Below are 13,121 nucleotides of genomic sequence, written 5' to 3'. Positions count from 1 at the left end.
CGGTCACGCAGGCGTCTCGTGAGTGTCAGCTCATGTTGAGCTTGACATCTCAACATCCGTCCCCAGGGGTGCACTCAAGGGGAAGGAGAAAATCATCGTACCACTCTGGAGTGTGGATGGCCTGGAGTGATGAAACACCACACAAATCCGAGTAGGATCCACCGTCTCCTCGAAAATATTAGTTCCTTCGACAGGGAGACACACAATCGGCTTTCTTTGTCCATGAACTTATTTTCAAATTTCTGTGTATGTAATCTGCAGCAGCATAGGATTAGCTTTGGAGCCTTTATTCACTCTCTTGCCTTGCCTTCCACAATCTCATGGCTAGAGGTCGTCCTTCTGAGGCCATGAGTTGCTTCAAGTTACCCAGTATTTGTGTGAATCCTGGTCCCCTTAGGTGTGCTTGGATTAATTCTTTTATACCAGATTTCTGGCTAAATTTATTTAAGCATTTCTAGGAAGGGGAAGGCAGGAGGGGTAAGAGGGAGTAGAATGTGATAAAGATCAATTTTCTTTCTTAATGTAAGTGTTGGGAGACTTGGCAGGTCTTTGTACTGTGAGTCGATTGGTTGTTTGATGAAAAGATTTCCACTCATGTATTCCATAAAGCAGATCGATCTTGTGAGGGCATTGGCACCTCCAGGTAGTCTCCGCTCGACCTGCTTTTCCTAGAAAATTCTGAAAGAATACCTTGCTGTCGTGCTTTTCTTGTGGTTTATGAAAAAGCCCCTTCTTAAGAGCTTAAGTCTATCCCTTCTTGATGTAAGACCCAAGAGACCCTTTCCTTTAAGTGACCATGTGAACCACCCACCTCTAAGGGTCCATTCTAACCGGCCCTTGGCGCTCCAAGGCATGAACTCTATCCACTACAACAAGGTCCTTTGCGTTCTACAAATTTGCCCGCTACTGCTCTTAAACTTAGACCTCTAATTTTGCAGCTCCTTAGAGACAAGCTGGATTCTCTTCTGCCTGGCAGTGGCTTCTGTTCTGCCTTCTGCTCCATGTTGTGTTGCACAGTCCACCCGTGTCACTGTCAGTCTGTTCCCTCTACCTTTGCTGTTGATGGCAGGAATCATCCTGCAAAAATAACCATGTCGTGTGTTCTCGTAATTAATTTCATCATTATTTAACAAAATGAAATGAAAAAATAAAGATGAATGAAAATGACTGGTTAAGAAGCTAGTGTTAATCATAATATACTGCATTGATCATAATTGCTAGACCTATGGAGGGCTGTCATGATTTCTTAATCTCCTTTCTTTAGAGATATTTGTGTCTTAGGCTGAGTTGTGGTGGATCTGGAAAATACTGATTGTTATTGTCTGGCTCTAAAATTAGTTTTTTTGCTCCTGTAAACTGTGTTGTTGAAGGTTTGTGTGGTATGCAAACAAACACATGGAGCTTGCATCAGGTGTGAGGGATGCACTACCACCTATCATGTCACATGTGCAGCAAGAGCAGGCTACCATATGGAGGTAGTTTTCCATACTTAACTGTACAAATCATTTCATCTGTGAGACTTGACAGTGGACTTTCTAACATGCATCAGAGAGAGTGTGTGTGTGCGCGCGCATGCGTGCAAGCAAGAGTGTGAAAGATAGATGGATAGATTTTATCACTGTCTACAAAAGGCGTAAGGTCTATGAGTCCAAATAGTAGACGTGTGTTCCACAAACAGACTAAAAGTTGAAACATGAAATGAAAAAAACAATCTAAGTGCAGAAGGCTGGCGTAGTATGTACAAATAAGGGTAGTATGGTCAATCAAAAGAGGGAATCAACGTTTCATCCTCATCATAAATGGAGTACATAGCCTCAATATCCACCTCCCGTAGTGTTGGCGCATTGAAATGTTGCTAGAGTATATCTGGAACTAACGAGAAGAGGGTCTAAAACCCTAGGGATGGGGACGTCTGGTTCACTGGAGAGACTGTGCCCTCTCTGTGGTGACTTTGTGGGTCCACTGAATAGCAGTATCACCGGGAAAAATGAAGTCCCATGTCAAGATCTGGTGCATTGTCCATGATCTACATGCTTTCTCTAGTGCTGCCGTGACTTGGGTATCAATTGCGTGTGAGCTGAAGATATTTTTGATGGAGGTTTGAGTAATATCCTATTGATCCTGCCTCCCTGGGTGCAGCCACGTCAAGGTCTCTCTATGATGGTGCAATTCTATACTAAACATCTCTGATCTCTGTAGCCCATCACTTGTGAAAGAGGACCAAACCCCTCTTTGAAGCAGCAGTGAAATCTCCCTTGTATCTGTTAATAAACTGGACATGTAAACAAGTAGTGCTCCTCTCTCTCTTCGATGACATGCTTTGAGAGATTGGCACAACAGTTGCATCGTACAAAGGCACTTTGAAGACATGTATGGCTGACCGCGAAAAAGACATCACAGAAATGCAAAACACTTTGGAATCATGTAAGGCAAAAGTGGCTGCTGCAGGTGAGAAGGAAATGCATTCATGGGCTGAAATTGCCAGTGCCACAAAGAAACAAATTGAGGAAGTCAACCCATGGATTGAAGTAGTAAAAAAACAGAAGGATACACTAGTCAATAAAGTAGAGGTGATGAATGCTACATTGGAAGAGGAGGCCAAGAGACGGGCACGTGCCTTACATGTACGTGTAGTTGGGTGGGAAGATAAGGTAAATCCCCAAGAGGATGCAAAAGCTCTTGCAACGAAAATTGGAGCCACTGATGTACCCATTACCGGAACATGGCGAGTAGGCAGAGATGAAACCAGGGCAAAGATATTGATCATCAGGTTTGGTGACTTGGAGAAGAAGAAGGCCTTCCTCTCAAAAGGATGGCCCTTAAGGGGGAAAAGATTTATTTGGATGAGGACCTTACACCGGCATAGATAGCACACCGGAAGGAACACATGCCGCGTGTGCTTGAGGCAAGGAAAGAGGGGAAATGGGCGGTATACAGAGATGGCCGAGTCATCATTACGGAGAGGAGGCCCGCTTGACGTGCGCGGCCTATGAGACCTTGCGATTCACGGTGTGGAATTGCAACGGAGCCCTTGGAACAGATGCAGGATACTTTCAGACACAGTGATATTGCTATGTATACGGAGACCCATCAGTGCACAAACAAGAGGCTTCCTGACGTATGGGGTTATAGATGGGAATCAGTTTTCCGCCCTACCAGAGGATTTGGAGGAGTGGCAATACTTTACAGGGAGGAGCTTCGTGACAAAATACATGTGGTACATAGAGATGCAGATGCGAGGTACATGTGGGTCCGAATATGCAGAGAGGGGCTCCGTGAACTATATGTGGCGGTATGCTACTTTCCCCCAGCCCACTCCAGGTTTGCACCATCAGGAGAGTCGCCCTATATACCACTATATGATGATATCATGAGGTTTGCCAGCATGGGAGACATATTACTATTGGGAGACTTTAATGCACGTACAGGCACAGAGTAGACAGAGCTATATGATACTCAAGAGGCTATGTACCGGGAGATCACGGTAGAGGATGTAGGGTTGCAGAGATCAACATAGGATGAGGGGGAGATTACAGATTATGGCAGGCATTTTCTCACACTCGGGAGTGCACATGGGTTGGTCATATACAATGGCTTATCGAGATGGCAAGGATCAGATGCTCTCACACACTGGAACTCTAAAGGGGGAGCGAGCACAGTGGACTACTTGATGGGATCTCCTTCATTGATACCTGATGTTCGGGGTTTCACGATTTCCAGTAGGCCCATTGGCATAGCAGCTGATCATGCATACCTGAGTTTCACACTAGTAGGTAGATCCCCGAGAGATGGGCCAGCCACTCATCTACCTAGGTACCCGAGATATCAGTTTATACATGAGACAGTTGGGGTTTACCGAGATGCAGTACCTGATGGCTTGTTCGCTTTAGACCCGCATAGCCCTCTGGATGAGATCATGAGAGGATTGGTAGGTGTACTACATGCATCCGCCTCATATGCGTTTCCCTGCACTATGATCCCTTCCACCCACCGCCCCACAGAACAGTTGGTATGATGATGAGTTTCATGAGACACGAGCACAGCTATAGCGTGAGATTGCCATTGGGTCTCACACGCATAGACAAGCCAGGATGATCTTTCGGCGCCTTGTGTGGAGGAAGAAACGAGCCTATCTGGCTAAGCTAGAGGAGAAGATCTACCAACTCTTCTGGGGAAGGACAACAAGAGGGCATGGAAGATGTTTCAGGAGAGACAGCCTGGTACTCCAATTACTGCACCTGAGGCATGGCATACTTATGCTAGAGAGCTATATGATGCACCAGGACAGCCCCCCACCCCCCCTCCACTGGGACTAGATCGGCTAGCAGCACCTTTTTAACTATACAGATGGTGCTAGATGCGATAGACACGTTACAGAATGGAAAGGCACAGGATCATGATGGGCTAGTTCGAGAGCACTTCTCATAAGCACGAGACACTTTGGCTCCGCTCATCGTACGTGTTTAATCGTGCCATTTGTGAGGGTTTCCCGACAAGCTGGACAGAGCATATCATTGTACCACTCTTTAAGAGTGGGGACCCCATGGTACCAGGCAACTACAGGACGATCATGATTGGTCATTACTCCGCCAAACTATATGGCTCTATATTGGAGTCGGAGCTGAGCCGATGGGCAGAGAGGCATGGTCATCGAGCACATGGACAGGCTGGCTTTAGGAGAGGATTTACTACCTTGGATCACATACTGACACTTCGGGCACTTATTGAAGAGGGCAGGGCACAGAAGAGAAGGATATACTAGAAGAGAAGGATATACTGCTGCTTTGTGGACTTCTGCAAAGCCTTCGATACCGTACCACGTGCCAGGCTTATGCACAGATTGCATGACATTGAGGTACCCGAGGATATGCAGTTGCTTTGTATGAGTCTGTGAGGACAGGCAGAGTCCGAGCTCGAGGCGGACTATCTGATAGGGTCACCAGCACGATAGGAGTGAAGCAGGGATGCCCGCTATCGCCCACCCTCTTTGGACTGTACATTGACTACTGTTGTTGGTCGACATAGATTACAGGTCGGGTGGATTTATCTGCGCGCGGACAGCAGGTCGGCGAGGTTCCTTGCATAAGAAGAACCCATAAAAGGCCATGCCAAGATCATGGTTAGGCATTCACTCCCTTGTGGGCTGAGTCAGTAGACTAGACTTAGATTAGGTGTTTTCCGCCTTTTGAAGGGCAGCCAAAGGCTAGCCAAGTTGTACATCCTTTTTGTACTATATGAATATACTAAAACTCAGCCCCCCCTCTCTCTCTCTCTCTCTCTCTCTCTCTCTCTCTCTCTCTTCTCTCCATCTTCTGCTTGCATTGTGCACCAACATGTTTCAAGAAGGTGTTTAGGGTTAAAAGAAGACTCCTAGAGCTTCTGCATGTGATAGAATTAAAGGCCTCAGTACAATAATGGACATGCTGTCTATGTGCTCTCATGTCCTCAATAATAGCCCTGAGCGTAAGTTATAATCAAGTGTGCAATAATTCGGTTTAATTTTGGCTTGATGCATGGACCTCATCTAAGCATCCAACACTGGCCAAAGTATGATCAATATGATAATTAATGGGATCCAAAGGGTCTCTTGCTTTGTGGATTGGAACAATGGTGCTAGTGGTCCAAGAGAGAGGGAAACACTCACATAAAGCCCTAGGGGTGGGTTAAATGTCACGGGCACCCCTACATTTTGGTGCCAAGTAGACGTGTGTACAGTCAAGTGCATTTCACTAGTAATCTTTTGAGTCTTGATGAGCACCAGGCATTTTGTGAGCCCCAATCTTTTTTTTTTTTTTTTGGAGAAAAGATCCTTTCATTAGTTATGTAAAAAAAACGCCCGTAGGGCTACAAAAGAGATCTCTCCTGCTCCTAACAGAGAGAAGAGCAGTGAATACATCATGGCAGCCCGGGAGACTCTCCCTAGGTGCTGCAAAATACAAGCATCAGTCTAAAGGACTGAGCGGCTAAATCATACAATGGGGGGGGGAAGAGCCAAACAGGTGGCCTGTAGTGCCAACGGGGGGATCCCGTGTGTAGGGTGTAGAACGGGCCGCAGCGCCAAGTGGTATGAAAGGCCTGGCGCCGTAAAATCGCCTCATCCGAGTCTCCCCGGATGCGGTCGTACTGTCCTCGCAGGGTGTGGATCAACTCCTGCCAAATCCCCCGAACAGTCTCTGCTGGTGGCTCTAATCTCCCCTCAAAGGCCGTGAAGCACCGGGCCCTCCAGGTGAACCAGATGGTGAGGCTGCTGAGGAGCTCCCATCGTAAATCCCTCTCCTGTGTCCAGCTGGCGGACGAGAAATCCGGTGCCGGAACCAGGCGAGGCTGGCCCCTAATAAATCTGATGGCCTGACTGCCCTGCTCCATCTCATAGCCCATAGCAGGCCCTGACGAAGTCGACCAAGCAGCGGCACCCCACGTAAACATACCCTCTGGAGAGAGGGGGGCTAGAATACGCAGCATCCGCAGCCAAATCTGCTGTGCCTGAGGGCAGTCCCAAAGGCAATGTCTCTGTGTCTCCATAGGGTGGCCGCATCGGACGCAGGCCGCCGGAAGACCGCTGTAAACAAGCCAAGTGCCAACTGCTGAGCCCCTGTGGGCGACCAGCCACTGAAAAGCCGAGATCCTGCGGGCCTGTCGACTAGCCCAGAGCCGAGCCCAGAAATCCTCCAGGAACTCCTGTGATAGTCCCTGCAATCGCCAATGCCCCGCTGCCGCTGGAGAAACCGTCCTCCTCGCCGTCAAAATGTGCCGTCCCAGCCGAACAGTATACTGGAAAAATGTGATCTCTGTGGCCTCAAGGGATGCATAAGGATCATGCCACTCGTACTCTCCGGGGTCCCACTGTAGCCGGGCCAAGGGGCGCGCTGCATATGCCCATATACGCCAATCCGGGAGCACGTCAGCAGGGTCGGGGTCAATATGCCACTTCCGAGAAGCGGCAGCCACTACCCGAATCCTCTGAAAGGTGCACTCTGCAACCAAAGGCGACTCCACCTCCACTCTCTGGAGTCGGCCCTCATCCTGAATCTCATAATAGAGGCATCTGCCATCCTCAGTGCTAGCTCTGACAGCAATCAGGATCTCCAACTGTGTAAAGGCTCCCATCCACCGTGGGGCCACTGGCTCGAGAGGTGTGAACCACTCCTCTGTAAGTGCCTCCTGAATATCATCCCTCATAATCAACCCCCCTCTGAAGTGACTCAGCCTCTCCACCTGGGTCTCCTCTGGTAGACTGCAGAAAGCCTGCCAGTCTCCAAAACTACGAGCTGGGCCTGCCGCTAAAGGTCCCCAGGCTAGACGAGGCCGAGAACCCAGCATATGACCCTGCTCTGTACGAACCGCTGGGCTCCAGATGAGCGGCTGCCTGGCCCGCTCCTCAACACAAGACGGAGGCCGCTGAGAGAGCCCCGGTCTCAGCAGCTCCCAAGCTCTCAGGATACTCAAAGCAAATCTGTCCTCCCATCCTCTACTGAGGCCTGTCCTCCTCATCTCTATGAATATCCAGCGAATCTCTGGTACCCAAGTACCCCCTGCAGGAGGCGCCCGGGCCTGCAGTCGCTGCAAGAGGAGCTCTTTCCAAGGCTCAGCGCCGCCTGGAAGCAACCCCCGAACAATAAGCTTCCCCAATAAGGCTCTACTCTGATCGACTGGATCTATAATGCCCAAACCGCCCTGAGCCAGCGGAAGTGTAATAACTGCCCATGCAACCTTTGCCCGAGCTGGCTGACCGTCCCGCCCTGACCACAGAAAGTTCCTGATCAGCCTCTGTACCTGGCTGATGCAAGAGCTCGAGAAAATCCAGCAAGACGTAATGTACCACATAGTCGCTAACAGCACCTGATTTGCCACCACCACCCTCCCAGCCAAGGATAGTCGAGCTGTACTCCAATACAATAGCTTCTTCCGAATGCTCAGAAGAAGCGGGGCAATCTGTTGCTCAGGTGACAAATCGAGGCCAATCTGGCATCCCAAATACCGCACTGCTGTGCCGGGAGGAATCCATCTAAAACCGGGGTCCGGACTCCATGCCGGAGTGGGAGCACTACTGATCCAAAAGGCCACTGTCTTGCGCCAATTGATCAATGCTCCCGAAGCTGCACTAAAAACCTGGAGCGACTGCTCTGCCCGAATAAGATTGGCCTCTTGGCCATGCAAAAATAAGCCCGTGTCGTCTGCAAACTCAGCATCAAGCAAATCCTCCCCCCGGACTGGGAGCTGAAGTCCTCTCAAACCAACCTCCTCTGCCGTCAAATACATACTCATAGCCTCCGCAAAGAAGAGAAAAAGGAAAGGGGCGAGAGGACACCCCTGACGGACTGATCTGGTCAGCTCAAAACTCGGCCCCCGACCTCCTGCAATCAGCACCTGGCTGCGAGCTGTGGAATACAAAGCTGCCACCCCTCTGATCCATCCTGGCTCAAAGCCCAGGCGTAGCATAGTGCCCTCTAAGAATCCCCAATCAACTCTATCGTATGCCTTCTCAAAATCGAGAAGCATCACGACCAAGTCCTCGCCAAGAAACCTAGCTCGGGCCGTCGCCTCCCAGAAAGTAAAGATGTTGTCAAGGATACTGCGCTCCTTGACAAATCCTGTCTGAGTAGCATGAATCAACTCCCCCAGGAAGGGCTGGATCCTCAAACTCAAGGCCTTTGCCAAGACCTTGTAGACAGTATTGAGGATCGTAATAGGCCTCCAATGCCGAATATCATCTGATACTCCCTCTCCCTTGGGGATAAGATAGATCAAGCCCTCGGAAAAGCTCTGCGGCATCACCCCAGTGTCCAAAACATGCTGAAAGCCCCTGCGGAGGCCTGGCCCCAAAAGGTCCCAATAGCACATAAAAAAGGCCGGCGTCAGTCCGTCCTCCCCTGGGCAACTATGTCGCGGCAGGTTCCTCAAGGCCTCGGCAAGCTCAATCTCTGACAGAGGCGCACCTAGAACTGTGCGCATATGGTCTGTGACCCTCCTCTGCACATGGGCCCACACAGTCTGTCTGCATACATCTCGATCCTCAGTGGTGGCTGGCTCCGCTGAAAGCAAGTCACGATAAAAAGCAGTGGCAATGGCTCTGATCTCCCCGAGCTCAGTAGCTATCGATCCATCCGGTCTACCAAGCTGGCGAACCCCTGCTCGCGCATGACGGGGTCGAGTGATCTCAAAAAACTCCCCAGTCACTCTATCACCAAGCTGCGTCCACTGAGAGGCCTGACGACGATAGTAAAACTCATGTCTCTGCTCCTCTGCCTCTCTAACCTCCTGGCGTGCCTGGCTCAGCTGGGACGCCACCCACTCACATGCAGGCTGCTGCTCCTGAAGGCGCTGTAGCGAAGCAAGGCTGCGTCTCAGCCGTTGCTCCCGCTCGCGAATCTCTCCCAGTCGTGTCAAAGCTGCAGCGTGTAGAAAAGAGCTAAGATCAATGAGTCCCTGGGCACACTGGCCCGCTGCATCCTGGTCAGAGCACTGACTATCATGCCAGATCCTCTCAATGTCCTCAGCGAGACTGGGGTCTGCAAGTACCCTCTCTGGGATCCTCAACTGCAAGCTGGGCTCCCGTGTCCCCTCCTCCAAAGTCAGTATAACTGGCGCATGATCTGAAAATGAGGTGCCAGCAAGAATGCCGACGGAGCCCCCTCGCTCCCCCAACCAATCGCCCACATAAAAGCGATCAATCCGAGATAGATTAGTCCCTCCCTGCCGGCGATCCGACCGAGAGAAACTAAGACTGTCCTGAGACCGGGAGAAAGCCCCATGCTGCCATGCATCAGTGATCCTCAGTGTCATACAAAACCGGTCCCAAGCTGCAAGCTCCGTGCCGTGCACTGTAACATGACTGCCTCCCACCCTATCTGCCGGGTCCTCAAGCATGTTGAAGTCTCCCCCAACACACCAATGTGCGGCCTCTGGCAATGCATCTGTAACCTGAGTCCAGAACTCTGCTCTGGCACTAGCATGATTGGGCGCATAGATGTTGAGCACACCCAATAGCTCATCATGCATCCTCAGAATGACATACTGTGCTCTACCAGGCACAATGATCCCTCGATCCACAATGGCCTGCCGCCATGCATCTGCAATAACCATGCATACTCCTCCCTGTCCACCCAAAGGACCAAACCCTGCAGACCAGAAAGTGTCCCATCTACCAGGCATCACCGAACCATATCTCCGGATCCTGCTCTCACCCAAGTGGTGCTCCTGCATCATCAGAATGTCAATGCTGCCGCCAACCAGGCATCTCTGTAGCTCCTGCCTCAAGCAGCCTCGATAGCGTATAAAGTGTGCTCCGCCAAGGCCCTGTACATTCCATGAGATGATCCTCATGGATGTCCTACTGAGGTGGATGCTGTCTCAGCCGTGCGGCGGGCCTTCGCAAGCGGCTTGGATGGAGAGTAGTCCCCATCCGAACGGCTGCGAGTCTGCCCACCCGGTGTACTGCAAGAATCCCGGATCAGGCGCCAGTGGCTGTGACCCATGGCGACTGCCTCCTACTCTGACATAGTAACCTCGTGAATACTCACATATCCTGGGTCGCGTGCCAAATCTGCAACTATGCGCACGACCAAATGCCGAATCCCGGATGTATCCACACCCCCGGGATCCAAGACAAAATGAGCCAACTCCCAAAGTCGGCCTAGCACATCTGTAACCTCCAAATCGCTCATGTGATGAGAAAACTCAACTGCCTGAGTCTTCAACGTGCTGAGAGCGAGCTCTAGAGTCCACTCCCGGTCACAAGGTCCACATAGAGGGAACGAGAAGGCCACCGCTGAGTCTAGTGCCTCCTCCCCGCGGGCCGGAGGTATCACTACATGCACTCGGATGGGTGCTGGCTCATGGGGGCCCTCTGCTCCAAAAAGCCGTGTGAAGGTATAATCAAACGCCGCCGAGCGCTGTCGAATGCCGAGGCGACTCAGCCGACTGCGGATAGATGAAATCCGTGAGGCCCTAATCGGCATAGGTCTCCTCTGTGATGCACGAGCGAGGTCAGTGCTCAGCGCCCTCCGGACTGCAGGTGAGCGCCAGGGAGCTGCCAGGACCTCCCGGGAAGGCGAGGCGGGCGGAGGGGGAGGAGGGGGAGGCGAGGGAGGAGGAGAGGGAGCCGCTGCCGAGACCGGAGCGGGGGCGGGAGGAGGCGATGGTGGAAGCGAGGCGGTGGGAGGGGATGGGTGTGGGGGAGGTGAAGGAGGGGGAGCTGGCATCTCCTGGTCCTCGGTCGCTGCAGGGGTCTCCTCCTGAAGGGGAGCAAATCTGTTCCTCACGGGAACCCAGTGAGGCTGAGACTGTGGCTGCTGCTGCAGCGGTACCTGGGCGTGCTGCTGTGGCTGTCTCCCTCGACGGCGCCCCTGTCCAGGCTGCCACTCCGAGGTCTCTGTGGCCTGAGCAGGTGTCCCTGAGGCAGCCTGCCGAGCCGAATCTGTGGGCGGGCCATCCGTGGCCTGCTGCTGTGGTGAGGGCCGAGGTCTCCTGCGAGGGCAGGCCTTGGCCAAATGACCGACCTGCCTGCAAATGAAGCACTGGTTCGGGAGCCCCGAGAACTCCACTCTCTGATCTATCCACCCCCCCCCTATCCTAGGTAGCTGAATGACCTTAGGAAGGGAGGAGATGTCAGATACCAACACTCTGACCGAAGGTAGCCCAGCTGCTCTGGCCACCACTGAAGCTGCTGAGGGGCCCGTCTCAAGAACCGAGCCCACCAATGCTCCGAGCCTGGAGAGGAGCGGAAGATACTCCCGGCGGAGACCAGGGAAACAAACTGTAATATGGAAGAGGCGCTCTCCCTGCTCCGCCGCAGCTGGGTCAAATCCATGCTGCCAAGGCCTGAAGAAAGCCCGAGCACCCCTGATATCCAGAGGACTCATGGCAAGGACCTTGGCAACGCTCTGGGCGGCCTCGAACTCGATCTGATAATGTCCCCGGCCCAAGAGCTGTACATCCAGGATCTTGCCCACATCTGCAAGAAGGCGAGCCTGAAGTAGATCCCTGATCTCCCCTCTGCTGGGGCGAGTGCCGACTATACGGCAGATGGTGGAGTGAGCCTGAAGGCGTTCCACCTCTGCGGTGAGGCTCGCTTCCTCTTCCGGCGAAAGAGAAAGCCTGATGGGGATGACCTCGGGGGCGGGCGAGGGGGCTGCGGAAGAGTCCCTCTGAGGCGAGGCGGGAGGAGTCTCCATCAGAGTCTGAAGCTCAAGCGAAGGCAAGGCGAAAGCGGAAAACCTGCAAGAAGCGGGCTGCACACCAAGAGGCGGAAGGACGGATGACGATGAGGAAAAAAAAAAACAAAAACCCCCAAGGGGTGAAAAGCAGCACGACAGAGGAGGGAGGGGGGGGGGGGCGGCGAAAAAAGGAGGAGAGGCCCAGAGGGGGGGGGCGGCGACAACGCGAGAAGGAGGGGGGCGGGGCGCTGCTGAATGGAGGCGGGCGTGAGGAGGCGAAGAGGCGGGGGGGATGGCGAACAGGCGGCAGCGGGGGGGGATGGCGAACAGGTGGCAGCGGGGAGGGAGGGCGAAAAGGCGAAGAGGGGAGGGGGGCGAACTGGCGAAGAGGGGGGGGAGGCGCAGCGGCGAGGAAGGAGGGGGGGGCGGCGCAGCAGCGAGGAAGGAGAGGGGGGGCGCAGTGGCGAGTAGAGGAGAGCAAGCGGGGGGCGGAAGGAAAAAAGGCGCGAGGAGGAGGGGGGGGGAGCGAAGGTGCGCAGAGCAGGGTGGAGGCGGGAGCTTCAGCAAGCGAGCCACGGCAGTCTCTGTGAGCCCCAATCTAGGGACCAGTCGCTAGACTTGTATTGTAAGTTGTGCGTTTGTCCATGTAACATGGGTGCTTGTGGAATCGTCTTTATGATTGATTGATTGCGATTAGCGCCTAATCAAAGACTTAAACCCATCACAACAGACTTCTTCTTCTTCATGTTCAATACATAGTAGAGACAAATGGCCTCCCAAGTGTGACGTGGACATGTTTCTACCCATTGGCCACCTAAGAGGTCGATTATGGCCGGATTCATGTGTTTGTAAGGACTATTGTGCCAATTCATTGTAATATTGTCCAAGCACCAATGAGCAGCCAAGTGTGGACATAGTTTTTGGGTTCTTGTGTGAGCACACTTAGTTGGACATCAATTTACCTTG

General features: G+C 52.5%; 1 protein-coding gene across 1 annotated transcript in view; it reads left to right on the top strand.

Moving 5' to 3' along the window:
* LOC147616027 (histone-lysine N-methyltransferase ATX5-like) overlaps positions 1–13,121 on the top strand; it is a 92,614-nt gene that overhangs the window by 64,255 nt on the left and 15,238 nt on the right. Inside the window, exon 14 of the mRNA XM_086778669.1 lies at positions 1,371–1,475. Coding sequence (XP_086634795.1) covers positions 1,371–1,475 — 105 coding nt within the window. The remainder of the gene's footprint in view (positions 1–1,370; positions 1,476–13,121) is intronic.

This window comes from Cibotium barometz, chromosome 39 (genome assembly GCF_041138505.1).
Source record: "Cibotium barometz isolate CiBa-2024 chromosome 39, ASM4113850v1, whole genome shotgun sequence".
Lineage (NCBI taxonomy): Eukaryota > Viridiplantae > Streptophyta > Polypodiopsida > Cyatheales > Cibotiaceae > Cibotium > Cibotium barometz.
The sequence above is the reverse complement of the archived record's forward strand: the minus strand, read 5'-3'. Positions and strand labels throughout refer to the sequence as shown.